Source organism: Dendrobates tinctorius, unplaced genomic scaffold (assembly GCF_039654945.1).
Source record: "Dendrobates tinctorius isolate UK_male_01 unplaced genomic scaffold, ASM3965494v1 ptg000115l, whole genome shotgun sequence".
NCBI lineage: Eukaryota > Metazoa > Chordata > Amphibia > Anura > Dendrobatidae > Dendrobates > Dendrobates tinctorius.
In genome coordinates, this window is record NW_027361783.1 from 94,559 (window position 1) to 122,386 (window position 27,828).

A 27,828-nucleotide genomic window follows, 5' to 3' on the forward strand; every position below is an offset into this window, starting at 1 on the left:
AAAGGGTCTGACCACCGACGCAAGCCTGACAGGTTGGGGTGCGGTGCACCTACATCACAGGGCACAAGGCAAGTGGTCAACACTGGAAGCGACCATGCCCAACAACGTCCTGGAGATTCGGGCCATCTTCCTGGCACCGAGAGCCTTTCATCACTTGCTGGCAGCCTCTCATATCAGAATACAGTCGGACAATGCCACAGCAGTGGCATATGTGAATCACCAAGGCGGAACCCGCAGTACCCAGGTGATGAGGCAAGTGGCACATATCCTCCACTGGGCGGAAGACACTAGATCGGTACTCTCTGCGGTCCACATTCCAGGTGTCGACAACTGGGAAGCCGACTTCCTCAGCAGACAAAGAATGGACTCGGGGGAGTGGTCTCTCCATCCCGAAATTTTTCACCAGATCTGCCGTCGTTGGGGGACCTCGAACGTGGACCTAATGGCATCCCATCTCAATGCCAAGGTCTCCAACTTCATTGCCAGGACACGCGATCTGCGGTCGCTCGGAGCAGATGCCCTGGTTCAGGACTAGACCCAGTTCCAGCTTCTTAACATTTTTCCACCCCTCCCTCAGATCTCCAGAGTCCTGAGGAAGATCAAACAAGAGGGAGTTCAAACCATCCTGATCGCGCCAGACTGGCACAGACGTACATGGTACGCCGACATAGTACAACTTACAGCAGACGCCCCCTGGCGTCTCCCCGACCGTCCCGATCTTCTGTCACAAGGCCCGTTCTACCACCAGAACCCAGGGGCTCTCAATTTGACAGCGTGGCCCTTGAGACCTGGGTTCTAACCCAGGCAGGGCTCTCACCGGACGTCATTAAGACCATTGATCAGGGCACGGAAGCCAGCCTCCGCCAAGATTTATTACCGTATCTGGAGAGCTTTCTTCACCTGGTGCGAATCTCACGGCCAGATTCCACTCCCTTATTCCCTCCCAAAGGTACTTGGTTTTCTTCAATCGGGCCTGGACACCAGGCTATCCCTAGGCTCGCTTAAGAGCCAGGTGTCAGCGCTCTGTGCTTTTCCAGAGGCGCATTGCTAACAAGCCGCAAGTAAGGACTTTTCTCCAAGGAGTTTCCCGATTAGTTCCCCCCTACAAACGTCCACTGGAAACGTGGGACCTCAACCTGGTCCTGACAGCATTGCAGGCACCACCTTTCGAACCCCTTTAGGAAGTCCTACTCCGCATTCTATCACAGAAGGTGGTTTTTCTGGTGGCAATCACCTCACTACGCAGGGTGTCTGAATTGTCAGCACTCTCCTGCAGACGGCCCTTCCTAGCCTTTCACCAGGACAAGGTGGTTCTCCGTACAGTACCATCCTTCCTTCCGAAGGTTGTGTCCACCTTCCACCTCAATGAAGAAATTTCACTGCTGTCTCTTTGCCCGGTTCCGGTTCATAGAGTGGAGAAGGCTCTGCATACGCTTGACCTCATCAGGGCATTGCATATATACGTGTCTAGGACTGCACCCTTCGGGAAGTCTGATTCCCTTTTCCTTCTTCCGGAGGGCTTCACAAGGGTCTGCCGGCTTCCAAAGCTACCCTTGCCAGGTGGATCAAGTCCACCATACAAGAGGCTTACCGCCTTAACAATTATCCTCTTCCGGCCGGTATCACAGCACACTCTACGCGGGCGGTAGGGGCCTCCTGGGCCATTCGGCACCAGGCTTCGGCACAACAGGTGTGTAAGGCGGCCACTTGGACTAGCCTACACACGTTTACGAAACACTACAGAGTTCATACCCAGTCCTCAGCAGACGTGAGCCTGGGTACACGGGTTCTGCAGGTGGCGGTGCCCCAAGTTTAGGAACCTGTCAGCACAGTATTCGTCCATTGCTTCCCACCCAGGGACTGCTTTGGGACGTCCCATGGTTCTGTGTCCCCCAATGAGGCGACAGAGTAAAGGAGACTTTTGTGTACTCACCGTAAAATCTCTTTCTCTTAGCCTCTATTTGGGGGACACAGCTCCCACCCTGTTGCCCTTACGGGCCGTTGTTATGGTTGAGTTCTCATGTTGTTCTTTGAGCTCGTACATAGTGGCCTTCTTACAGGCATGGTTATGTTTCTGTTATGTTCCTCCTAATGCTTTTGCACAAAACTGGAGAAGGCTGACGCCGTCCAGGGGTGTATACTGCAGAGGAGGAGCCATAGTTAATCTTTTTCAGATAATGCATAGTGTCGCCTCCTAGTGGACAGTAGCATAACACCCATGGTTCTGTGTCCCCCATTAGAGGCTAAGAGAAAGAGATTTTACGGTGAGTACACACAAATCTCCTTTTTTCGTTATGCTTCCATATCATGAACAGAGCTTATCCTGAGTTGCTGCTTTGAGTCACTGCCCTGCTGCAGTTCTTCTGCAGTCTATAATACTACTTATTTGGATTGATTACAGAATATTTGTTTTAAATGTTTGTCGTAATTCACATTCTATTTTTCTTATTATATTATAGGCTTTTCCGATTCATCAGGTTCCCAACAAACTACAACAACTTTGACTCCTTCTAAAAGCAGATCCTCTCCCATTGGACGGCCTTCTGCGCCCTTTGGCGATTGCCGTAAGCAGGCTTTGGGGATTTGGTATTGCTGCAAGTGCTCACTTGATAACATGGCATCAGACAGTAAATGTGCATCTTGTGGCACGCCAAAGGAACTGCCAGCTGGAGACCTGAAAGAGTCAGCTGCTTCAACACCAAGTGCCACTGTTAAAAACACATTAACTTTGACAAGTGTGCAAGGATTTGGAGACCAGTTTAAAAAGGCTCCTGGAATGTGGGATTGTGATACTTGTTTAGTGCAAAACAAACCCGAGTCGACAAAGTGTATAGCATGTGAAACTCCCAAGCCTGGGACCGAAGCGAAAGCGACCTTGCTTTTACTCCCCACAACAAAGTCTGATAAACCCAAAGTTCCCGCTGACAGTGGTTTAACATCTGCAAACCTTAAGTTTGAGGAATTGGCTAGGAAACCTATCGGATCTCGGGAGTGTGATGTGTGCCTTGTGCAGAATAAAGCAGAAGATGGCAAATGCATTGCTTGTACCACCCCTAAACCAGGTTTGTAAAAAATCAGTGTGAATGTGAACAATGCAAATTGTCTTGTGAGAGAAGAGGAGGACTAGAACTGTAGTGCCGCCTATAGGAAGCAGCAATCCTAAGTCATTATCGGCCTTTTTAATGAGCCTTGTCACATGACTTGGGATAAAAGCCAAAACCAGAATCTCAATTGAACAAAACTTGGCATAGACCCACACTATAAGTTAATCCTTTTCTTAGTGACTGACCACGGAATAGGAAACTGTACATTTTAGGCTAGTTTCACACTAGCGTTTATGAGCGCAGCGACGGCCTGCGCACGGCTGCCGCTAAGCCCCGCCCCCTGCCGCGCCTCCACCGGTAGCTCCGCCCACCGGCGCATGACGCTGCATGCGCCCAGTGTCCTCTATCTTTATCACTGGGGGCGCAGGCCGTGCGCAGTATGCGTTTGGCGGCGCATGCATCCTTTTGACGGTGCGCCGACCTGCGCCAAACGCAACCTGCTGCAGTTTGGTTGCGTCGGCGCACCGTCAAAAAGGCGCATGCGCCGCCAAACGCATACTGCGCACGGCCTGCGCCCCCTGTGATAAAGATAGGGGACGCAGGGCGCATGCAGCGTCATGCGCCGGTGGGCGGAGCTACCGGCGGAGGCGCGGCAGGGGCGGGGCTTAGCGGCGGCCGTGCGCAGGCCGTCGCTGCGCTCATGAACGCTAGTGTGAAACTAGCCTTTGTTCTATAGAGAATAAATTTTGCTGCTATGCAAATTTATCATTAGCCGTGGCCAGATATGTACAGTGCCTACAAGTAGTATTCAACCCCCTGCAGATTTAGCAGGTTTGATAAGATGCAAATAAGTTAGAGCCTTCAAACTTCACACAAGAGCAGGATTTATTAACAGATGCATAAATCTTACAAACCAAAAAGTTATGTTGCTCAGTTAAATTTTAATAAATTTTAAACATAAAAGTGTGGGTCAATTATTATTCAACCCCTAGGTTTAATATTTTGTGGAATAACCCTTGTTTGCAATTACAGCTAATAATCGTCTTTTATAAGACCTGATCAGGCCGGCACAGGTCTCTGGAGTTATCTTGGCCCATTCCTCCATGCAGATCTTCTCCAAGTTATCTAGGTTCTTTGGGTGTCTCATGTGGACTTTAATCTTGAGCTCCTTCCACAAGTTTTCAATTGGGTTAAGGTCAGGAGACTGACTAGGCCACTCCAACACCTTAATTTTTTGCCTCTTGAACCAGGCCTTGGTTTTGTTGGCTGTGTGCTTTGGGTCGTTGTCTTGTTGGAAGATGAAATGACGACCCATCTTAAGATCCTTGATGGAGGAGCGGAGGTTCTTGGCCAAAATCTCCAGGTAGGCCGTGCTATCCATCTTCCCATGGATGCGGACCAGATGGCCAGGCCCCTTGGCTGAGAAACAGCCCCACAGCATGATGCTGCCACCACCATGCTTGACTGTAGGGATGGTATTCTTGGGGTCGTATGCAGTGCCATCCAGTCTCCAAACGTCACGTGTGTGGTTGGCACCAAAGATCTCGATCTTGGTCTCATCAGACCAGAGAACCTTGAACCAGTCTGTCTCAGAGTCCTCCAAGTGATCATGAGCAAACTGTAGATGAGCCTTGACATGACGCTTTGAAAGTAAAGGTACCTTATGGGCTCGTCTGGAACGGAGACCATTGTGGTGGAGTACGTTACTTATGGTATTGACTGAAACCAATGTCCCCACTGCCATGAGATCTTCCCGGAGCTCCTTCCTTGTTGTCCTTGGGTTAGCCTTGACTCTTCGGACAAGCCTGGCCTCGGCACGGGAGGAAACTTTCAAAGGCTGTCCAGGCCGTGGAAGGCTAACAGTAGTTCCATAAGCCTTCCACTTCCGGATGATGCTCCCAACAGTGGAGACAGGTAGGCCCAACTCCTTGGAAAGGGTTTTGTACCCCTTGCCAGCCTTGTGACCCTCCATGATCTTGTCTCTGATGGCCTTGGAATGCTCCTTTTGTCTTTCCCATGTTGACCATGTATGAGTGCTGTTCACAAGTTTGGGGAGGGTCTTAAATAGTCAGAAAAGGCTGGAAAAAGAGATAATTAATCCAAACATGTGAAGCTCATTGTTCTTTGTGCCTGAAATACTTCTTAATACTTTAGGGGAACCAAACAGAATTCTGGTGGTTTGAGGGGTTGAATAATAAATGACCCTCTGAATAAACTTTTCACAATTTAAAAAAAAATTAAACAAAGAAATAACATTTTTTTTTGCTGCAGTGCATTTCACACTTCCAGGCTGATCTACAGTCCAAATGTCACAATGCCAAGTTAATTCCGAATGTGTAAACCTGCTAAATCTGCAGGGGGTTGAATACTACTTGTAGGCACTGTAGATATGTAAATGCTGCTCATAATGTCATTTACAGCTGAAATTATATAACTCGCTCACTTACCAGACTGGCATGGCCAAAATGGATACTATAGTGTTTTGTTTTTGTTTTTTTGCAATCGTGTTTGCTATCCTTTTGAGATTGCACTAGACTACACCAAAATGAATCCCCACCGGGTGAAATCTAGACAACATTTGCAGCTTGTCTGCAATAAAGTATTTTTATGCTATATGTGAACTGAAGTTGCATTGTACTGTGCTTTGATGGACAATTTTGGTGCAAATTATGCAGCATCTTTACTATGTGAATCTCGACTTAAAGGGTTTGCCTGGTCTCATAGGAAAAGCCTGTAGTCACTCTATTTGACTGCAGACTGAGAAATTGTGAAACAGCTTGTGTGCAATTGCAGACTTATAGCCACATGTTGACTAGAAACAACTGGCTTCTCTCAATAGCAGAAAATTTAGACAAATGAAGGAGTCTAGCAGTCTCGTAACTTGTTAACTCTAGTAACTGCCCACCTGCTAGTGGAATACTGGAGAAGTGTGACAGCCCCAAAGTTGCACACTGCTCCTAGCAAACCGGACAAAACTTTTAAACCAGTTCACATATAACTGGTAGGAACTTTAAAGTGCCATACAAAAATTAACTATACACATTAATTTTGTTGGTTTTTATTTTTTATATTTTAGGAACGTCCACTCCTGCTTCTACACTTACAACTTCTGCACCTGCAACTCCAAATCTGCTCGGATCATTGGAGCAGTTCAAGAAACCAGCTGGAGCCTGGGACTGTGATGTATGCTTGGTGAATAATAAAGCAGAAGTTGTGAAATGCGTCGCCTGTCAGAATGCCAAACCAGGAAGCAAAGCAGAGTTACCAGGTGGAAATTGCCACATGTATACTTCACAAACGTGTTTTTTTCCCCTGATTAATAAGTAGCTTTCTATTTTCTTTATCTGTTTCATATGGGACAAAAGTTCAATGAGTATTGTCTGTAATGTTTGAAATTTTTTTTATCCTTAGGTTTTGGTACTTTGTCTGGATCAAGTGAATCCACACTTCCAACTATTAAATTTGGATTACCCTCCTCAGCCAGCTCCAGAGAACCTAAGTCAAATACCTCCACGGACTCTTTAACATCCAAGTCGGGTGGATTTTCTTTTCCAAAGTTTTCTGGAGAGATTAAATTTGGTCTAAGTTCTTCCCCTTCTAAGTCTGTAGATGAGAAGAAAGATACAGGCTTTAAATTTGGGACACCTAATTCTACCAACAATTCAGGTTCAACCTCGAATTTATTTGCCTTTGGTAAGCCTGCAGAAAAGGACACTACTGCTAAACTGTCGGGTGATAATCTATTTGGATCTGCACCCAGCGCCTCGGCTTCTGCCCCTAAACCAGAGACTTCAGAATGTGTTAGTTCTACTGAGAAATCAAATTTGGCAGTGTCCTTTGGTTTCAAGGAGCCTGAAGCGAAGAAGAAAGAAACTCCTGTGGCAGGCGGCTTTACATTTGGTAAAACCGAACAAAAAGACACCACTTCCCCATTTGTTTTTGGGAAAAAAGATGAGAAATCAGAGACTGGCACAACAGCAATATCAGTTTTTGGCACGAAGCACGAAGGAGAACAACCAAAGCCGTTTGTGTTTGGTAAGCCGGAAGCAGCCAAAACTGATGCTCCGGCACCTCCCGCTTTTTCTTTTGGTGTGCCTAATGCCACAGAGAAGAAGGATTCAGATCAGACTGCAAAACCAGTCTTTTCTTTTGGCCTTCCGGCCACTGGTAAGTTCTGATTTTTTCCTCATGACTCGTGTACACCTCTTAGACTTTGCTGCCTGTGAATACTGTATTAGGGTTTGTTCACATGTTGAGTTTTTGTTGCGGAAAAAATCACATTTTAAGGAACCTGCAAAGTGAATGAGAATTCTTAAATCTCATGCACACACTGCTTTTTTCTCTTTGCAGATTTGAAGCATCTAAGCATTTCTTTTGAATGCGGCGAATGTGAATTCTTTGTTTTTTCACCCAGTGATAATTTTATTTATACAGCATTTTAGCTGTTCAAATTAATGGAATAAAAAAAAAAACAAGTAAAGATACTTTTATTTTAAACATTGTTTTCCTGCCAGCACTGCAAATACTAAATGTACATACCCGTGCAGTTGATCCAATGTAAAATTCCAATATTTCTGTCCGGTAGGTTTTTTGCAGTACTGGGGTATGAAGTTTCACAGAGATGACTGTCCTTGTGCATGTCTGCCATATTTTAGATCCCTAGCGTGGAATTTTTAGCCTTGTTTGAGTTTAATGTTTGCTGCAGATGCAGAGTAGTTTTTATAGGATTGTCCAAATTGATGTTGGGTCAAAGAAATAGAAAGTATTAATGTGAACAAAACCTGAATTCAGACATTTATCACCCCCTTTTTTTCTGTCATGGCTTATGATTGTTGCAAGCAGCCACATGCTGTGCAGTATTTTCATCTTGGTTTTGATGCTGCTATAACTTAAGTAATTCATCTAATTATGCAGTTCCTTGACACCTCTTTGCAGCCAGTTTTGGCCTTCCTGACCAGGCCCCATTTTTTTCAGTCTGTCCGTTTTTTATGCCCAATATATATTCATACTACACACACAAAAATGAATGCATAGCATTTATGTTTATATAATGAGATATGGGGGATGAGCATAGTGATAGTGCCACCTACTGGACAGAAGAATTATCTCTTCTGAAAACCAGAAGGGAGAGAATTCTCCTTCCTATGATTCTGCCTCTAGTGTCGCCAGTAAAACGTGCTGAACTGCCCATAAGTGTCTACGGGGACTGGCCCAAGGGGCATATGTTGCGCAGCCTGGCCGTCAGAAATACTAAAGCAAGCATCAAACTCTGCATTAAGGACTCGTGATGGGCGAGTAGCATCGTTGCTCGGGTCTCCCCAAGCATGCTCGGGTGGTCTCCGAGTATTTTGGCGTGCTCTGAGATTTAGTTTTCGTTGTCTCAGCTGCTTAATTTGCGACTTGTAGACAGGCTGAATACACGTGGGAATTCCCTAACAAACAGGCATTCCACACATGTATTCAAGCTGTCTAGCAGTCGCAAATCATGCAGCTGAGGCGATGAAAACTAAATCTCCGAGCACGCCAAAATACTCAGAGACCACCCGAGCATGCTCGGAAAAACCCGAGCAACGAGTATACTCGCTCATCACTATTAAGGATGTGTAACCTTAAGGCTGTGTGCCCACGGTGTGGATTCTGCTGTGGATCCGCAGCGTTTCAGGCTGTGCGGGTCTGCAGCAGATTTACGTGCGTTGTACAGTACCATTGTTTTCAATGGTAAACTGGAAAACGCTGTGCACATGCTGCAGATTTTTCAACGCGGATTTGCTGCTGTTTACAATCTGCAGCATGTCAATTCTTTTGTGCAGAACCGCTGCGGTTTCACACCTCATCCATTATCAGGTGTAAAACCGCAGGCAAATCCGCAGATAAACTAAAGTCCTGCGGATTTTACTACAAAATAAGCACCACCAAAAAACTCTGTGTGCACTTACCCTAATGCTCTTTCATTACATGCAAATTTTTGATTGCTTGATATTCCACGGTGTGTGATTTGAGGGGAAAAAAGCAGCATTTTTTTTCCCACTGTGCGAGCCATCTACTGGGATAGTTTTGAGTCGTGCCCGACAAGCCAATGCTAGTTGCGTTCTTTTTTTATATTTGCTTATACATAAAGGCGTTTTTAATGGCAAAACGTTTTTCTGTGTTCCCATGTTCCACTATGGGATTTGGACACGGTCTATTCTGATTGCTGTTCTAATACACTGCAATACTCATGTATTGCATGGTATTGGAGCTGTTAGGGTGCTTTCACATTGCGCTCATCTTTATGATCAGGGGTCCCGTCAGGTCTTGCATCCAAACCCTTCTGCAAATCTGGAATCTAACATGCAGAGTGAACAAGTGCTCTGACATGCATCATTTTCGGGCTTATACATCTGCTGATTGCGGACACCCAGATGTAGTAGACTGCATCTAAGTGACAGCCTCCAGTAGTAGGTGTATACGCCTGAAAATGATGTACGTTAGAGCACTCGTTCGCTCTGACTGCACCATTGTAGTCTATGGCCCGGTCGGGTCATTTGCCCGAATCTCATTTTACGTGATGGTTCGCACTTCTGCCCCAATGGGATCCACGAACATTAAAATGCACACTGTGAAAGCACCCTTTGTTTTACACTTGCAGAAAGCCTTTAAGGCCGGTTTCACATTTGCGCTTTATGGCGCTGCGATGGCCTGCGCACGGCCGCTGCTAAGCCACGCCTCCTGCCGGATCCCTGCCCGCCCCATCCGGTCATCGCTGCCTACTAGTGCACATGGACGCTTGCGATCTGCGCACCCTACCGTCAAAAGTGCGCAGCAAAATCCTGCTAGCGCACGATCTGCGCACCCTATGCTAAAGATAGGGTGCGCAGATCGCAAGCGTCAATGTGCGCTAGTAGGCAGCGATGACCGGATGGGGCGGGCAGGGAGCCGGCAGGGGGCGGGGCTTAGCAGCGGCCGTGCGCAGGCCGTCGCAGCGCCATAAAGTGTAAATGTGAAACCGGCCTTAGCCTCTGCTTGTGAAAGGCCTAACAGCTGGCAAACCTGGAGCTCATAGTTGTCACGGCACCAGGAAGTTAAACGATCAGAATGGGGCACCAGAAAACCATGTCGGTTCTTAAATAGAACCTGTTAGCTAGATTTTTGCATGTTAAAGTAAAGGCATAGCCATAATGGCACTGTCATACAGATTAGATAGATACTTTAGTGAAGTAATCTGCATGGTGGTTGTTTAATCAGCACTTGAAGTTTTGCTGCAATAAGCTTTAGGTACACAGGAGCAGGCCTGCGGATAGGATCTGTGATGCCTGCCACCTGATGGTGTTTTTTTTTTTTTTTTTTTGGTTTTTTTTTAAATTCATTTATTAACCACAGAACATATATACACATGCTTTTATCCAAAGAATTATAGTGGAACAGCAAATTTGCCCAGCAGATTATCACTATAATTTAAGTTACATAGGTCCATGTATTGCTGTATGGGCAATAAACCAAGTATCAAGTGATTTGAACATTATTTAACCTTATAACCATCCGGCAACATACACCCTAAACCAACACTACATGCCTAATCAAACTACTACTAACACACTGCCAAGCATAGTTGTATAATGTAACGTTAGTAACCATATGATGCCATAGAGCGATTCTATGTATTTTATCATATCACGGTGGTACTGGACGACTACGCGTCAGTATAGTAAGATGAGAAAAGTTCCACCTGTCCCAAATCCTGTCAAATTTCCCCAAGCAACCCCTGTTCTGATATAGTGCTCGCTCGTATGGTATAACTGTATTTACTAATTCAATCCAGGCTCTAAGAGAGGGATGTACCCCACCCATCCAACGTAGTGCTAACACTTTTCTAGCTAGAAAGAGTGTCTCGCGTAAGAAAATCATAACATAGCGTCCCCACATCTCCTAGTCCATCACCCCGAACAAACAGACTAGTGGGTTAAGGGGCATCGGGGCCTGTACTAAGGATGTCAACAACGATGTTAACCTCGCTCCAGTATGAAAGCATAGCAGGGCAACTCCATATCATGTGAACAAAGTCTGTTTCCAATGAATGACATCTCAAGCATTCCGAAGATTGAAGTCGACCCATTTGGACGAGTCGTGACGGAGTTAAATACGATTGACTCAATTATATATAATACACCATTCTATTATTGATTGATGGGGATACTTTAATTGGAGATTCAAGAACCTCCTCCCAATCCTCATCTTGAGCATAAGGAATAAGACCCTCCCACCTCCTCCTGATTGCCACTATTGCAGAGCCAGTTCCCACAGATAGCATATACGTGTATAGGGCAGAGATTAGACCCTGGGGTCCTTGTGACTTAAGGATGCCTATTAAAAGGAAGGATGAGATGGCTCGGGACCCAACCATAGAGCGTAATTGTGACTGGAAAGCTGATTTAAGCTGAAGGTAGCGGAAAAATTGAGACCTCGGAATATTGTGTTTTGATTGAATTTGTTCGAAGGGCATTAGGACACCCTGGTCATATACAGTAAGTCCCTGAGCAAGGGAACCCCATGTAAAGTCCAAAACTCTGAGGACGGGTGGTTCAACAATGCCGGGAAATAACTGTTATCCCACAGTGGCATTTCAGCTATAATATCCCCAAAGCAAACTACCCTTTTAATTTGTTTCCAAACTGACCTCGCTAATCAAAGTAAAGGTAGTAATCGAGGGGCACTAAGTTTATCTGCTTCTAGAAAACCCAACAGTCAATTCCTGCAGCATGGGCCAAATGACTTTCAGGGTTAAGCCCCCGTCACACACAGCGATCTTGCTAGCGAGATCGCTGCTGAGTCACAAGTTTTGTGACGCAACAGCGATCTCACCAGCGAGATTGCTGTGTGTGACACCTATCAGCTATGATAAAATGAAAACCTGGCACTCAACTTAATGCTTGGTGAGGCAGTTTATTGTTGTACCAGAAAACGTTTCGGTCAATATAGACCTTCATCAGTTACGTGCTAGTATGTTTGAAAGTAGCTTGAAGGAGGGTGCTTTTTATGTTATTCACTGATAACTCCAGTAATCAAATGGTCAGAATGCTGCTGTAACGCAGGATAATCTTAATAGTTGAAAATATCAGCGCAGCCTGGTCCTCCTGGACGTGGGTAAACACCACTTCATGACACCTACGCTGCCGGGTATCGCTGATCGTTGTGGAAAGCCCTGGACATTTTTTTGATCGTTTGTCTCCCGCTGGCCAGCACGCATCGCTACGTGTGGCAGGCGGGAGATCAGCGAGCTGGAGCTTGTAACCAAGGTAAACAGCGGTTTTTGAAGCGGCGCTTAGAAACACTGTGTACATTAGTTACCGGCGCGCTGGTGCAGGGAGCTGGTAACCAAGGTAAACAGCGGCGCTTAGAAACCCCGTTAACCTTGGTTACCAGCTCCCTGCACCAGCGCGCTGGTATCTAAGGTACACGCGCTCGTCGTTGCTGGTGCTGATCGCTGGTGAGATCTGCCTGTTTTGCAGCTCACCAGCGATCATGTAGTGACACACCAGCGATCCTGACAAGTTCATATCGTTGTCGGGATCGCTGGTGAGTCCGCTATGTGTGACGGGGCCCTAAGATACGTGACTATCAGGCATCCATCTACTCAGAGCCTTAATCTGCCCGGCCAGATAGTATAAATAGAAATCCGTCAGTGCCACTCCACCCATCTGCTTGGACCTCTGTAGGGTAGATAGTTTAAGCTTGGATCTGGTTTTCCCTCATATAAAAGTTGTGATTAGAGAATTTAATTTTGTAAAGAAGGATTTAGGGATCAACACCGCTCTATGTTGAAGGGAATAACTGAACTTAGGAAGTAAAATCATCTTGATTAAATTTATACGGCCGGCGACAGACAACGGAAATTTACCCCAAGATGCAAATTTAAGCTTGACTAAATCTAGAAGTGGAAGGATGTTGAGCTGTAGATCCAAGTTCACTATTTTTCGGTATATTAATTCCTAAATACTTGAAATGGGACGCCACAGGCAACGAAGATAAGGCACCGAGGTGGGTCCCTGACCTGCAAGATGGGGGGGGGTAGCAGGGCGGATTTTTCCCAGTTAATATATAATCCTGAATATTTACTGAATTTATCAATGGTAGTGATCACATATGGTAGCGTGTCCTCTGTTTTATCCATACATACCCACCATATCATCTGCACATAAGCCGATAGTATCTAGACGACCTGCTATATTAATACCCTTAATATTTGGAGAAGACCTTACACGTATTGCTAACCAGGGCTGTGGAGTCGGTAAGCCAAACCTGCGACTCCGACTCCGACTCCTCAATTTCCCTTACACCGACTCCACGACTCCGACTCCGACTCCCACACATATTGCTTATATTTAAGTGAAAAATGTATTGTAGTACAATGTGAACCTCAGACATTTAATCATTTTTATGATCCAATAATCAAGATATTTAGATAGAACAGAATATATATTGGTGTACTACCCGGTTTTCATTCTTTTTGGTACAGATACGATATGGATAGACAGATATGGATAAATGGATATATAGATAGAGCAGATTTCTAATCTGCTTTTGCTATTGAAAACATTATCTATGAGCTCAAAAACCTTTCAGGTGATGCAGTTTTTTTAAAAAGATGATCAGCTTTTGCAGCTGAAAAACGTATCCTCAAAAAACACAGGAAAAATGCTGTGTGTGAATGTAGCCTTAGATCAGGAATATAACAGCCATTTATAGGACATTTCATAACTTTCCCAAACTCCTATGAAAAAATATTCAGCACATCCTGCATTGAACTACTGTACCCAATTTATTATATATTTTAGGAGTCGGAGTCGGTCCATTTTATACCGACTCCAACTCCGACTCCGACTCCACCAAAATGAGCACCGACTCCGACTCCGACTCCACAGCCCTGTTGCTAACGCCTCAATCGCAAAGGCAAAAAGGACTGGGGAAAGAGAGGGCACCCCTGTCGCGTCCCTCTAGACAGAGAAAATGGTACCGACACAGAATTATTTATGATTACACTGGTCAACAGCATTTTTGGTGCCAAAGATATTTCATCGAATTTAGGGTATTTTTGGGGTGCTGATTCTGAATATGTCATCAGTTTTGCCAGATTGGCTCAAGTTTTTGAGATTTTTGGTATCTTATTTATAGCACTTGTTGGTAAATGCGACGCATCATCTCATTAATTTCTTTGGATTAGTACTTGAACTGAGCAGTTCTCAATATAGTTTTGTGTTAATTAGTGTTCTAAAAGTTTGTTCATAGCTTGATTTTTGCACTAACTTTATGTTGTTGTCTGTTTTCCAGTGAAAAGCATGAACTCATCAAGAAGAAGTTGTCTTAACGATCCAGACTCATTCTGTTACATTTGTGGTGAATACACACTGCCAAAACATAGAAGAAACATAACAGACTTCGTAAAAAAAGTGTATTTTGCCTATTTTGGGGTTATGCTTGGGGACCAAGACAAGTTTTGGGCACCACACATAGTGTGCAAAGCATGTATCGAATTATTACGAAAATGGAGCAAAGGACAAAGAAAAAGCTTCAAATTTGGTGTTCCAATGGTGTGGAGAGAGCCAAAAAATCATCATGATGACTGTTATTTATGGTAAACACAGGTACAGGCACATCTTCACAATGAGGGACAGGCCTTCTTGCAGATTCCATGTTACTCCCATTTTCGTTTCTTATGCTTATTGAATCCTTGCACTTGCACTGCACAGAAATAACAGTCATCATGATGATTTTTTGGCTCTCTCCACACCATTGGAACACCAAATTTGAAGCTTTTTCTTTGTCCTTTGCTCCATTTTCGTAATAATTCGATACATGCTTTGCACACTATGTGTGGTGCCCAAAACTTGTCTTGGTCCCCAAGCATAACCCCAAAATAGGCAAAATACACTTTTTTTACGAAGTCTGTTATGTTTCTTCTATGTTTTGGCAGTGTATATTCACCACAAATGTAACAGAATGAGTCTGGATCGTTAAGACAACTTCTTCATGATGAGTTCATGCTTTTCACTGGAAAACAGACAACAACATAAAGTTAGTGCAAAAATCAAGCTATGAACAAACTTTTAGAACACTAATTAACACAAAACTATATTGAGAACTGCTCAGTTCAAGTACTAATCCAAAGAAATTAATGAGATGATGCGTCGCATTTACCAACAAGTGCTATAAATAAGATACCAAAAATCTCAAAAACTTGAGCCAATCTGGCAAAACTGATGACATATTCAGAATCAGCACCCCAAAAATACCCCAAATTCATTAAAATATTTTGGACACCAGAAAAAAAAATTTTTTTCGTTGACCTGTGTTATTCGAGCTTTGGGTTTTGCATATATCACGCTGATCCACCTCTGAAATTTATCACCAAAACCATACTTCCGTAGGCATGCAAATAAAAAGGGCCATTCAAGAGAATCAAAGGCCACGTCCAACGACACCAAAGCCCAATTATTGTCTGGTACCAAAGAACTGTATTGAACCACCTGAACCCGTCTGATATTGTTAGAAGTGCTCTTACCAGGCATAAAGCCAGTCTGGTCAGGGTGTATAAGGTCCAGTATTACCAAGTTCAGTCTATTGACCAGGACCTTAGTAAAAATTTTATAGTCTACATTTACCAGTGAGATCCACATTCAAGGGGGGGGGGGGGGGGTCTTTCCCCTCTTAAGTATAATTATATTCGCCTCATAAATGGAGTCAGGCATATATTCCCTTCTCCATATCCCCTGAAACACCTTTAAAAGAAGTGGAGCTAATATATCTCTATATTTTTTGTACAGCTCAATAGGGAACCCATCCGGTCCAGGAGCCTTCTCGGAGGCCATATCCATCATAGCGCCCTCTATTCTATAGTAAAATCAGCATCCAAAAGGGCTTCCTGGGTAGGGACTAGTGTGGGGAATTCTATGTCCGATAAATAGCTCAGGCACTCCTAGACATCATAACCGCTCCTTGAGGTATATAATGTTTTATAATAGTCATAGAAGCATTGGAGTATATCCTCCGTTGAGGTCGCTTGACTGGTTCCCCAGCTCAAAATAGGACTGACAGGTAAAAAAAAAAAAGTTTACGTTTAGATTTGGTTTCCATATATTGGGACTATAACCTATGGGAAGTCAACCATGCAACTGTATTCTCATTAGTCTGGTTAGATATATAAGCTGCTTCTGAATTCTTCAAACGCTGTTCCATTTCATGATCTTCCTTTTGAGGTCACTCGTTTAATATAGGAGATTGTAGACGATAGACAACCTCTCAGGTACGCCTTAAGGGTGTCCCAGAACAGGTTAATATTTTGGGGTTCAGGTCAGGATGAGATGAAGCAGCTCAGTTGGTCTACAGTTCTATCATAGAATCTATCAGCATCAGCCAGAATGGGTTTAATTTCCAGAATAGTGTGGTTTGACCGGCCGAAACCAAGTTTGAGTATGATCGGACTGTGATCTGAAATTCCCCTATAACAGTGTTCCACGGCATCTACCCATACTGCTAGAACCAAATATGTAGTCTATACGGGATTAAGTACGTTTAGTAGAGGAATGACAAGTATATTCCCTTACCATGGTGTGACGTATCCTCCATAGATCTAGCCAACCCCTGCATTCCATGAATAACGCTAGTTGAGACTGAGACAGGGAGGGGCCTCCCCCAGAAATTCCACTATCTAATCTAATTCTGTCAAAGCTAGTATCCATAACTAGATTAATCTCCCATACGTATAACATGCGCAGTTTAAAGAAAAACTCAGTGCCATTTGAAGAATTGAGATATTAGCTGGAGGATTATAGATACACCGTATGACATATTTTTATACAGTTTATCAATGCGTATACAAAAATAAAACGTCCTTCCGGTTCTCTTTGAGCTTCTCTGACCTCCCACCTAACACCTCCATGTATCAACAAAGAAACCGACCTTGAATAGCTAGTATGAAAAGTATGAATGAACCATTGTACCCAAGGCTTCTGTATGAGCCGATCAGAGTCTCTGGTTAAGTGCGTCTCAACCAGAGCCACAATATGATGGTGATAGAGCCTAATTTAGGAGAATACCTTAATCCTCTTACGGGGGGACCCGAGTCCCCTCACATTCCAAGTCATACATATAATATCAGATCCCAATGTCTCCTCATTTAAATATGGTATACATTATCACATCGGTTAAATTTATAGGCATTACATAGAAATTTTTGACAGTTGCATCTATCTACATAACAGGAAACAGACAGGAAAAATACAAAAAACAAAACAAAAGAAAGTTTTTAAAGGTTAAGAAGCAGAGTCCTGCACTCCCGGTATGAATTAGACGAGAGGATACCCTCACTGGATACAGTGTCCGGTATTGTTACATTGGACGCTAGTGGAGAGCGCTCCAATCATATATTAGCATGGTTCCAATTAACTGCAAGCATAGGACTTCTTTTCTCTAGGTCCCATATGGGACTGTAGCCAGACGCCTCCGCCGGATCCGTAAAGAATATGGAAGAGCCCTCATGGACAACCCAGAGCCGGGCTGGATAGATCATGGGATACAGGACATTCTTTTCTCTGAGATGCTTCTTGACCTCTATGAATTGTGCCCTCTGCTTCTGGAGTTCCATAGAAAAATCAGGAAATATCGAGATTGTGGCGTTATTGAACTTAATGGGACTTTTTTGTTGTGCCAAGCGTAATATAGCATCTCTATCTTTGCAATTGAGGAGTCGTGCCAAAAGGGGTCTGGGTGGGTTGCCTGGGGGAAGCGATTTTGTAGGAACCTTATGACCCCTTTCAAAAGAAAATGTAGGGGAGAATTCATCTCCCAGGGTGTCCTTGAGCCATCCTTCTAGAAATTGCTCAGGTCGCTGGCCCTCATAGCGTTCCTGCAGACCAATGATTCGAACGTTATTTTGGTGAATTTTATTTTCAAGATCGTCTGCTTTTTGTCTCTGAGCATTTACAGAGCCAACCATCTTTGTTAGCTTGACCTCCATAGGTGTAAGATTGTCCTCTAAATAACACACCCTTGATTCGACTTCAGTGATACGCCCCCTCATGGCCTGCATGTCCTGCCGGAGACGTCCCACTTTTGAGTGTACCTCCTCTATTTTCCCGGTCAGGGACGTTCTAGTTAGGGAGATAGCCTGCTTTAATTGCTCGGATGCCTGCCTGAGAGTTAGGTCTTCCTGGTCGCCGCCTTCCTGCATGCCAGAAGCGCGACCTTTACACTGATCTCCAGCCTAAGGCTACTTTCACATTAGCGTCGTGCGACGCACGTCGCAATGCGTCGTTTTGGGGAAAAAACGCATCCTGCAAAGTTGCCTGCATGATGCGTTTTTTGTCCATTGACTTACATTAGTGACGCATTGCCACACGTCGCATCCGTCGTGTGACGGATGCGTCATGTTTTGGCTGCCGCGACGCACACAAAAACGTTACATGTAACCTTTTTTGTGTGTCTCTGCCATTTTCTGCCGCGCATGCGCTGCCGAAACTCCACCCCCTCCTCCCCAGACATTACAATGGGGAAGCGGATACGATGAAAAACTGCATCCGCTGCCCCCGTTGTGCACGCCTTTCACAGCGTGCGACGGTTCGTCGCCCCGACGCAGGGCGACGGCCGTCGCACGACGCTAATGTGAAAGTAGCCTTAGCCTGCAATGAACTGTTTCTGAGGGATCATGCGCTGTCAGACGGGTCGATCGTTGCAAATTCTTTAGTCTGCCACCCCTGACCCTCTTGAGCGATTCATAGTTACCAGTAACGTAGTATGGCAAATTTAGTGAATACATGCAGTTCTAAAGTCCCCCTTCCTGCGATTCCAGAAGCAAAAGCAATACTTTGTTTTAACTCAGTAATTTGGGGGAAGTGCAAGTAGATAATAGGGTGAAATACTGATTATTGCGGCAGACTTAAGGTTATTGCCCAGGTTCTGTGCAGCAAGATGAAGTAATGTCTACCTGCCACCTGTTTTGAAAGTTGGTGCTGTCCTCGCCATGGGCGGCTCTTGTGCAGATTGATCTCCGTTCGTATTGCACTTGCGCAGTTTGATATCGTCTTAATCCCAAGCTTCAAATGTGGATTAGGAACAACCACCATGTATATTTCTTCACTAAAGGTATCTATTTAATCTAAGAGCGCCATTATGACAAACCATGCTGATTCTCTTTAAGGCATTTCTGTCGAATAAAAAGCTCCAACTTTGATAAATGAGTGCATTAAAAGTGTAAGAAAACCCTCCATGAACAAGGTCCACTACAGAAAAAAGCTTCAAATTCATTGCAGAATCTTTGTAAGAAAAAATGTAAACATATCCTCTATTTTTAGTAGAAAAACAAATAGAGTAAGACATTGTAGGTACTCGGTAAGAAACAAGTTTCCTGTAGGGGGCGTTCCAATCCTGTAATTCAGGAGCAAATCAATGCCAGACTTCGTACATAACCACAAGCAATGACAGCACTATGACCGCACTGTCAGTGAACCTAAACCATTAGAGCCAGATACTGGGCGGTAACTGATAATGTCATTAAAGGCAGAATCTTGTCATGTTAGTCGCGGATTATCATGTGCCAGCAGTACAGCAGTAAAAGGCTTATAAGTGTACTGAGTTACTACTGTAAGAGAAGTGCTCAGGGTAATGCATTGCTGAACCTTAGTTTGATCAGAGTTACTCTTAAGTTTCTCACTTTCTCCGTTTTGCATACTCAGGAACCACAAAGCTGTTTGGATTTGGATTTTCCAACAATGGATCCTCTACAGCACCTGCGCCAAGCAGTATTGGAAGTTCTGGCAGTGCATTTGGCAGTGGTCAGCAGCCCAGCAGCACCCAGGCAGGCAGCAGTGGCATATTTGGAAGTGCTGTGCAGTCTGGCAGCACATCTGCTTCCGGTGGCTTTGGCACCACAATTCCGGCTAGTACACCCACCAGTACGGGGTTTAGCACCCCTGCTGCATTACCCACTCCCACTACTTCCAGCAGTCTGTTGGGTAGTGCGACAGCTTCCAGCACAATATTTGGAAGTGCAGCTCCTTCTGTCGCTGTGTCCAGCTCCAGCAGTGTGTTTGGCAATGCGGCCCCTGTAAACACAACCAGTGCCAGCAATGTCTTTGGAGCCGCATCTTCCACCAACACATCGGCAAGTTCCAGCAGTTTGTTTGGTAACTCAAGTGTATCAACCAACTCTTCAAGCTCACCCTTTGTTTTCGGACAGTCTGCCACCACAGCAAGTGGTACTTTGTTTGGCAATCCAACTGAATCCAAGTCTAGCTTTGTTTTCTCTGGACAAGAAAGTAAACCAGCGGTGACCTCCACAAGCACAGCCCCAGTTGCTGCAGCGCCATTTGTCTTTGGAGCGGGTGCCCAGAGCACACAAGCAGCCCCAAGCTTTAACTTCACAGGAGCAGACACGTCAAGTGTAACAGGTAAACTCCATTCTAGAAGATTTCAATATAGGGTTATGAATACAATTTTTTGGAGCAGAAACTGACTGGAAAGTTTACAAATCTGAAACCTCTTTAAAAACTCGATCTTTACAATCAGTTTCTTTGAAAACTCAGCAAAAAACCTCAGAGACCACATTGCCTACACAGGATGCATGCATAGACCCCATCCAGCAGCTTCTCCAAGACCAGTAATGGTGAAACATATATGAATACATCTTGTGTAGGCAACGTCTGCATAGATTGCTAAATAATGGTTGAGTATCCCTATAAGGCTAGGTTCGCATTTGCGTTCAGGAGGGCTGCGGATGGCAGCCTACTTCCTCCTTTTCTATTTTGCGTTTCTGTGCGGTCGCCGCACACATCAAATCGCCGCATGCGGACGCATACAACGCATGTCCCTACGTACCCAATGTTAAAGATAGGTACGCAGGGAAACGCAGGATGCATACAGAAGTAGGCGGAGCTTCAGGGATGAAGAAAGGAGGAAGTAGGCAGCCATCCGCCGCCCTCCGGACCTGAATGCAAATGTGAACCCAGCCTAAGCAATGAATACACAACTGTAAACATGCTGTCTCAATTCTTAAATGGGTAAAATTGCAAAGTTGCTTATTTTTACGAACAGCCAGTTATTAAAAATCCTCTCTATTCCAAAGACTGGGAGGATTGATAATTTTATAGTTTACTTGACTGATGCTTAGGTTAGAGTCCACCCTATAGTGTGAGTGGCTGGTTACCGAGGCAAGGAGCTAACGCTGCTGGCTGGCTCTCTGCCTTACAGCCGGTGTGTGCACTCTTAGCTAGCCAGGTTGCTTCACTGCTTCTGCATTTCTCCAATGCTGAGGAGAGAAAGCTGCCTCTACTGGTGGCATAGAAGAGAGCACAGTTTGGACCAGGAAGCTGCAGGTTGAGAATGTGAACACCCCTTTAAAGGGTTATTCTCAACATGGGCCTCAAGGAGTGCATTGCATCCCAGCTTGCTGGGAAAAGTGCTCTCTTGATTGATAGTTCTGACCAGCTGCAGGCCCCACGCTCTGTGCTCTCTAATGCTGCAAGCAGACGAGTTCAGGGGCTTTGAAGCTGGCAGGATCCTTGATCCAGCAACTGCAGAGCATTTACAAGCTTTATAGAATTAACACTTGTAAGCTGCATACGCCTGGCATAAGTGAAAGACCACCACAAATAGAATGAAGAGGTGGCTGCTGTTTTTGAAAATGGGAAGGAATTTTTTTTTAACCAGATGCATTTTATTGAGAGGATCAAGTACATTATGGATGCAGCAAATTAGCATGTTTTAAATGTCCAATAAATCATTGCCAGGAACGAATGCTCTGTACATAGTGTTAACATTAAGGTAATGTAGAACAGAGTATTGTTTCTATATGGAGTACTTAAATAGAATATCTCAAATATATCTTAGTAGGTTCTCCCAACAAATGAAAAATTAGTCATTGCTGCTTGTCTGTTTCTGTCTGGAGAGAGGATGATAAAGGACAGGTCTGAAGCTACTCTGACTAGCCACAGAGAAGAAAGTTTGGCCCCAGAAGCCCCACTCCCATTTCTACACCCCCTCACAATCCCTCATTGGCGATGAAGTCAAAGGGAGTTCAATCCATCAAACCCAAATTGTTGGTATCTTTTCCAAGGCAGCTCTTTCATAGATCTTTTTATTTTTTTTATATAAAGTGAGAGGTTTGCCGCTGTTTTCCATTGTAACATGATAGGTACTCTTAATGACATCCAGTGCTGGCCACCCATATGGAAGCTCGATCAGGAATAATTTTAGCTACAGTCCCTTTGATATTATTAAGGGGCAAAAGTAGTGAAGTCTAAGGCTATCATTTTTAGGAGTATATGCCGACTTGGAGGTTGATACTCAGATGCAGTCTACTACAGCTCTTGCGTGCAAATTATGCACAACAGAGTACACACTCGTGCCAGCTCCATTCTAGTCTATGGCCCCGTCGGCGCATATATACAAATCCCATTTTGCAGGGGGTTCAGATGTAAGCCTCAACGGGGCCATCGCATGGGTGCCAGAACGCAATCTGAAAAGGACCCTTAGGATAATTTAGGATAATCTGTGATCGGGACTCCCATGCATTTGTGTAGGAAGTGAACCACTTGGGTCCAGTGTCTCTGGCCAATCATTTAGGAGATGAAAGACGAAAAAAAAATTCTCTGACCCCTGTGACATTTGCAGCACTCACCTGAGCATTTAGGTTGTACCTTGTGAAGGATATAGAATTGTGTCTATGAAGAGGATTCTCAATACCAAGTGCTTAATAACTAGTAACCTTGCAGTTTGAACCATTGATCATGATGGGGAAAAACCCTTTAATGAGCACAATTGGCCACTAATCTGCTGCATTTAACCTTATTTTTTTGACAATATCAAAACTGTTTTATTAGAAAAGTTCAGTACCTCGTTATCTTTTTCACTACATATACAATGCTATGAATATACAGTACCATTAGAAATTACAAGGTGACAAATGAGCCTAATGACATTGTTGTTCCCCACACTACCAGGTACCAACTCCACTCCCTTTATCTTCGGTGCAGCTCCTGCTGCCGCTGCCAACGCCAACCCTGTACCAGCATTTGGGAAACCTGCCAGCCAGACAAATGCTGCCCCGGCCTTTGGCTCATCAACGTCCTCTACTTTGTTTCCCAGTACTTCTCAGAATGTCCCTGCTTTTGGATCATTGGCTAGCAGTGTCCAGACTCCAGTCTTTGGGCAGCAAAACTCTCAACCTGCTTTTGGATCCAGTACAGCTCCCCCTAGTGGTAAGTGAAAGCTTTTGGTGAAAGCTGATCTCCATGAAAACAGCAGTGGTGAAAATAGTGACTGTCTTTTTCATTAACCGACAGCTAAAATGATTAGGAAATTAATGTTTGCAAGGCCTGAACTCATGTGATGCCATGCAGTACAGCTCTGTGACAGGGCTCACCATGAGCATTTCTCCATAGGATGTTCCATATTTATGTATCTGTCGAAAGGGTGGTAGTGCCAAGACCTTTATCAGTCCTATAGATATTCCATCACTTCACGCTATATTTTTTTGTCAAGGATTTTTATTGCAGACTTTTTTTCATAGAATTGGCAACTACCAATTTTCTTGTATGAAGCTTTTTTTAAGCATTTTTCCACTCTGACAAGCCTATGGAATTACCTTGTGACTCCCTTTCTCCACCGTGCTGTAATTTTGAGTTTTATTAAGATTTTATTTATTTTACTCCTTTATATAGCGCCATTAATTCCACAGCACTTTACCTACATTATATAAAAATTAAAATTTAAATATTGCCGAATTTTCATTAAATTTCAAAAAAATTCACAAATAAATGTATCTCGTATCAAACAAATGTTACCACTAGCATGAAGTACAATATGTCACAAGAAAACCATCTCGGAATCAGTGAGATCCATTGAAGCGTTCCAGAGTTATGACTTCATAAAGTGATAGTTGTCAGAATTAAAAAAAAAAATTGGTCTGGTCAGGAAGGTGAAAACAGGCTTCAGGGTGAATGAAAGGGTTAATATGACCACTTTCATATTGTTTGTGGTGTCCTGGACCACATAAATGTTTGGATACCAGTAAATGGTTTTTTTTTAAAATCTGTAATCGCGTGACGATGAGATCTCATCCTTGTTTCTCCCACATAGAGACGTCAAGTAGGACATTTAATGCACAGAATTAAGTGCACCACATGTCCTGTCTTTCGTCTCCACATGAGGGCAGGTTTTGCAGCTCCTTCACATAGCAAGGATAAGTTCCTCTTGCTATATCCAAGGGTTTTGAACTTTGAATCATGATGTTTCTTAAATTTGGGGGTTTTCTGTAGCACAGCAAGGAATAATCTTTGAATATTGTCTTTATCCTACCATCCCTGTGTAAGATGTGGTGAAGTTTTTTAGCCAATTGGGGTCACAATCTAGAATCCCTATCAGTATGTCTTTGGAATCCGGAGAACCCGGAGGAAACCCACGCAAACACGGGGAGAACATACAAACTCCTTGCAGATGTTGTCCTCGGTGGGATTTGAACCCAGGACCCCAGCGCTGCAAGGCTGCAGTGCTTAACCAGTGAGCCACCTTGCTGCCCATCAGTTAGTAATATCTATCGTGGAAGCTTTTGACTTTGCAGATCCTGTTAGGACAAGTCATAGGTCTGAACTGTTGTCAGGCCAATGTATGCATAGGACAAGTCATAGGTCTGAACTGTTGTCAGGCCAATGTATGCATAGGACAAGTCATAGGTATGAACTGTTGTCAGGCCAATGTATACAGTAGATGTAATTGAAATTGAGGGGCATAATATAATTTTTCCATGTTGAGAACACTGAAAGCCAAGAGAACACTGGATGCCAAGCATCTTACAATCTATTTTATCTCATATGGTACTATGTCACAACTTTGGGTTGGATGCTGATAACAAGTGTGTCTTTGGTGTATATGATAAAATATTCCACAACTGCTGTCTTTCAGGCTCTGGCTTTCAATTTGGAAGCTCAAACTTCAATTTTACACCTGGAAGTTCTCCAGGAGTTTTCCAGTTTGGTGGAAATTCTGCCGCTGCGCCAGCGCAACCTGCAAACTCTGGATTTGTCTTTAACCAACCCGCCGCATTTAATATGGGGTAAGTATATGACGTTACATAACTGCACAGCAATATGAGGGCAAATGAGCACATCAATTGAAGGACAGCTAAGTGATCAGAGCTTCTTGTTCTTGCTACCGGAAAGTGAACCTGTCACTAGGTTTTCTCAATATAAAACACTGCCACCACATTTACCGCCTATTTTACAGTATTGTAGGAAGATGCTATGAGTCCCCATCTCCCTCTGCTTAGCCCCTAAAGTGCCTTTTGTAATGACCCCATATGGTTCGGTCCGATGGGAATCACTGGTCCGGTGCCTTCTCTCTGGTCGCAAATCCCATCTTCCTTCAGGAGTATGATTCGTCTTGCATCATTCACAGCGTCCCCAAATGGCGCTCCTGCGCAAGCGTACTTCACTCTGTGCTCAGCATAACAGAGCCAAATACTTTAATAAATGTTTTGTACTTTTTATGTTTGAGTTTCATTATAAAGTGGTCTTCCTTGGTCACACAGCTGTCCTGTCTTTATATTTATTCTCATTGTGACACTGCTTAGAAGGGTGATTGGCCAAATTTTGTATGATAATGGTGCCATGGCACTAGTCACATGATCGCCCAGGTAACCCAAGGGACGCCAGGCTTTGCATATAGAATAGACTTGCTGGCACTATTTAGCATGTACAGGTGCACTTCTTGGTATAGAATCATAGAATCGTAGAGTTGGAAGGGACCTCCTGGGCCATCTGGTCCAACCCCCTGCTCAAAGCAGGATTCGCTAAATCATCCCAGTCAGATGTCTGTCCAGCCTCTGTTTGAAGACTTCCATTGAAGGAGAACTCACCACTTCTCGTGGCAGCCTGTTCCACTCATTGATCACTCTAACTGTCAAAAAGTTTTTTCTAATATCTAATCTGTGTCTCTTCCCATTCAGTTTCATCCCATTGCTTCTAGTCTTTCCTTGTGCAAATGAGAATAAAGTTGATCCTTCTACAATGTGACAGCCCTTTAGATATTTGTAGACAGCTATTAAGTCTCCTCTGTCTTCTCTTTTGCAAACTAAACATTCCCAAATCCTGCAACCTTTCCTCATAAGACAGGGTTTGCAGACCGGTCACCATTCTGGTCGCTCTTTTCTGAACTTGCTCCAGTTTGTTGATGTCTTTTTTAAAATGTGGTGCCCAAAACTGGACACAATATTCCAGATGAGGTCTGACCAAAGAGGAGTAGAGGGAAATAATGACTTCACGTGATCTAGACTGTATGCTTCTGTTAATACATCCTAGAATTGCATTTGCCTTTTGTTTATGTTTGTTTATGTCATCCTATGATCATCTTAAAGTTATTTTGGTTGTTTCAATAATTAGTCCATTGATGATTTTTGTTTTTTTACCCCAGGGCAAATGGACGAACGGCAACCCCTTCTGCAATTTCTAATCGAAAAATAAAGACTGCAAGAAGGAGAAAATAGGCTTTGATAGCTTGCGCCCTCCTGCTCATCCTTCCCCTTATTTTTTGGTTCGAAAAATAAAATTTAAAAAATGGTGTCCCGCATTGTGCAAATACTGGAGTGTACCTCATGCTGTGTTTTAGTGGAAGTCGGATATGTCCAAAGACTTGCTGGAAGCCCCCAATCCATGCCATCCCTTGTAATTAAATCGCGTGACAATGGGAAGATTTTTGAAATTCTAGCAACTTTAGTACCAGACTTGGCATGATCTGGCTATACAAGCAAATATAGCCTGCACAGCGAATGGCTTTTTGTATAATACCTTTCATCTGCACCACTATTTTACTGATGCTTTGAAATTGTAATTACAAGTTGAGGGGTTCTGTATAGTGTAGAGGGAGATGAATGATTTCTATGCCTCGTTTGTGCTGGTGTATGTGTGAAGTTGAGTGTATTGTGCACCAAAACTTTTCTGATAGTTGATGACTGTTTAATGGATGGTTCTTTGCTCGGGGTTTGTTAGATACGTAGTTCTTCATCTGATAAAACACTTCCCCCTTTCACATTTTTTTTCTACCTGCTTTATTTCTTTCTCTTTTTTTTTTTTTCTTATTATATGATATTCATGTAAATATAATTTCCTTTCTGCATATTTTTCTGCATAACGTAAAAATCTGTGAACTTGAAATTTTAATTTTTTTTTTGTGTTGCAGCACATCTTTATTTAGACTTTTTTTTTTCAGATTTTATGTAAATCTCATTATTCAAAGTTGCCTAATTCCATACAAATAGCCTTTAAAGAAAATTGGAAATTCTTTAAAGTATTAGGTTATTGGCTTTTCTGATCCATTTTTGTTTGGACCAAAAACCAGTATTGTACAAAGTATTAAGTATATATTTTTATATTTACACAAATGGACTGTGGTGACTTTGGATAATAAGTAATAAGTTTAATATTAAAGCCATGTTTATTACAGTATAATTAATCCATGGGATAAATGCCATCAATAAAATGATAAAGTACAAATGGTTTAAATTCTACAAGTTTATGCTGTGACTCTTATGATTTATTGTGCTTTGGAGCTGTTGCCTTCCAGTATGTAAAAAAATTGTCAATAGGGCTCATTATTCTTATTCCCATGTCCTTTTTAATATTCCTTTGGCAAAAGGATATAAGTTTAAAAAGGAACCATGAGATTAGACAATCTTTTAAAAGTCTTTTGATACGTTGGTCATCTTCTCAGTCAGTGCTAATGGGTAATGTCCGAGTATTGGAGAAAAAGCATGTTGTGTTAAAAT

At 43.6% G+C, this 27,828-nt stretch overlaps 1 protein-coding gene across 1 annotated transcript in view; it reads left to right on the plus strand.

The window, feature by feature from the left end:
* NUP153 (nucleoporin 153) overlaps nt 1–27,573 on the plus strand; it is a gene marked incomplete at its 5' end in the record, with an annotated part of 122,124 nt that extends 94,551 nt beyond the window's left edge. Inside the window, 7 exons of the mRNA XM_073590052.1 lie at nt 2,460–3,062; nt 6,121–6,312; nt 6,456–7,211; nt 19,748–20,461; nt 23,012–23,269; nt 24,972–25,122; nt 26,478–27,573. Of these exons, the coding sequence (XP_073446153.1) occupies nt 2,460–3,062; nt 6,121–6,312; nt 6,456–7,211; nt 19,748–20,461; nt 23,012–23,269; nt 24,972–25,122; nt 26,478–26,550 (2,747 nt within the window). The remainder of the gene's footprint in view (nt 1–2,459; nt 3,063–6,120; nt 6,313–6,455; nt 7,212–19,747; nt 20,462–23,011; nt 23,270–24,971; nt 25,123–26,477) is intronic.
* Nucleotides 27,574–27,828: the final 255 nt, after the last annotated feature.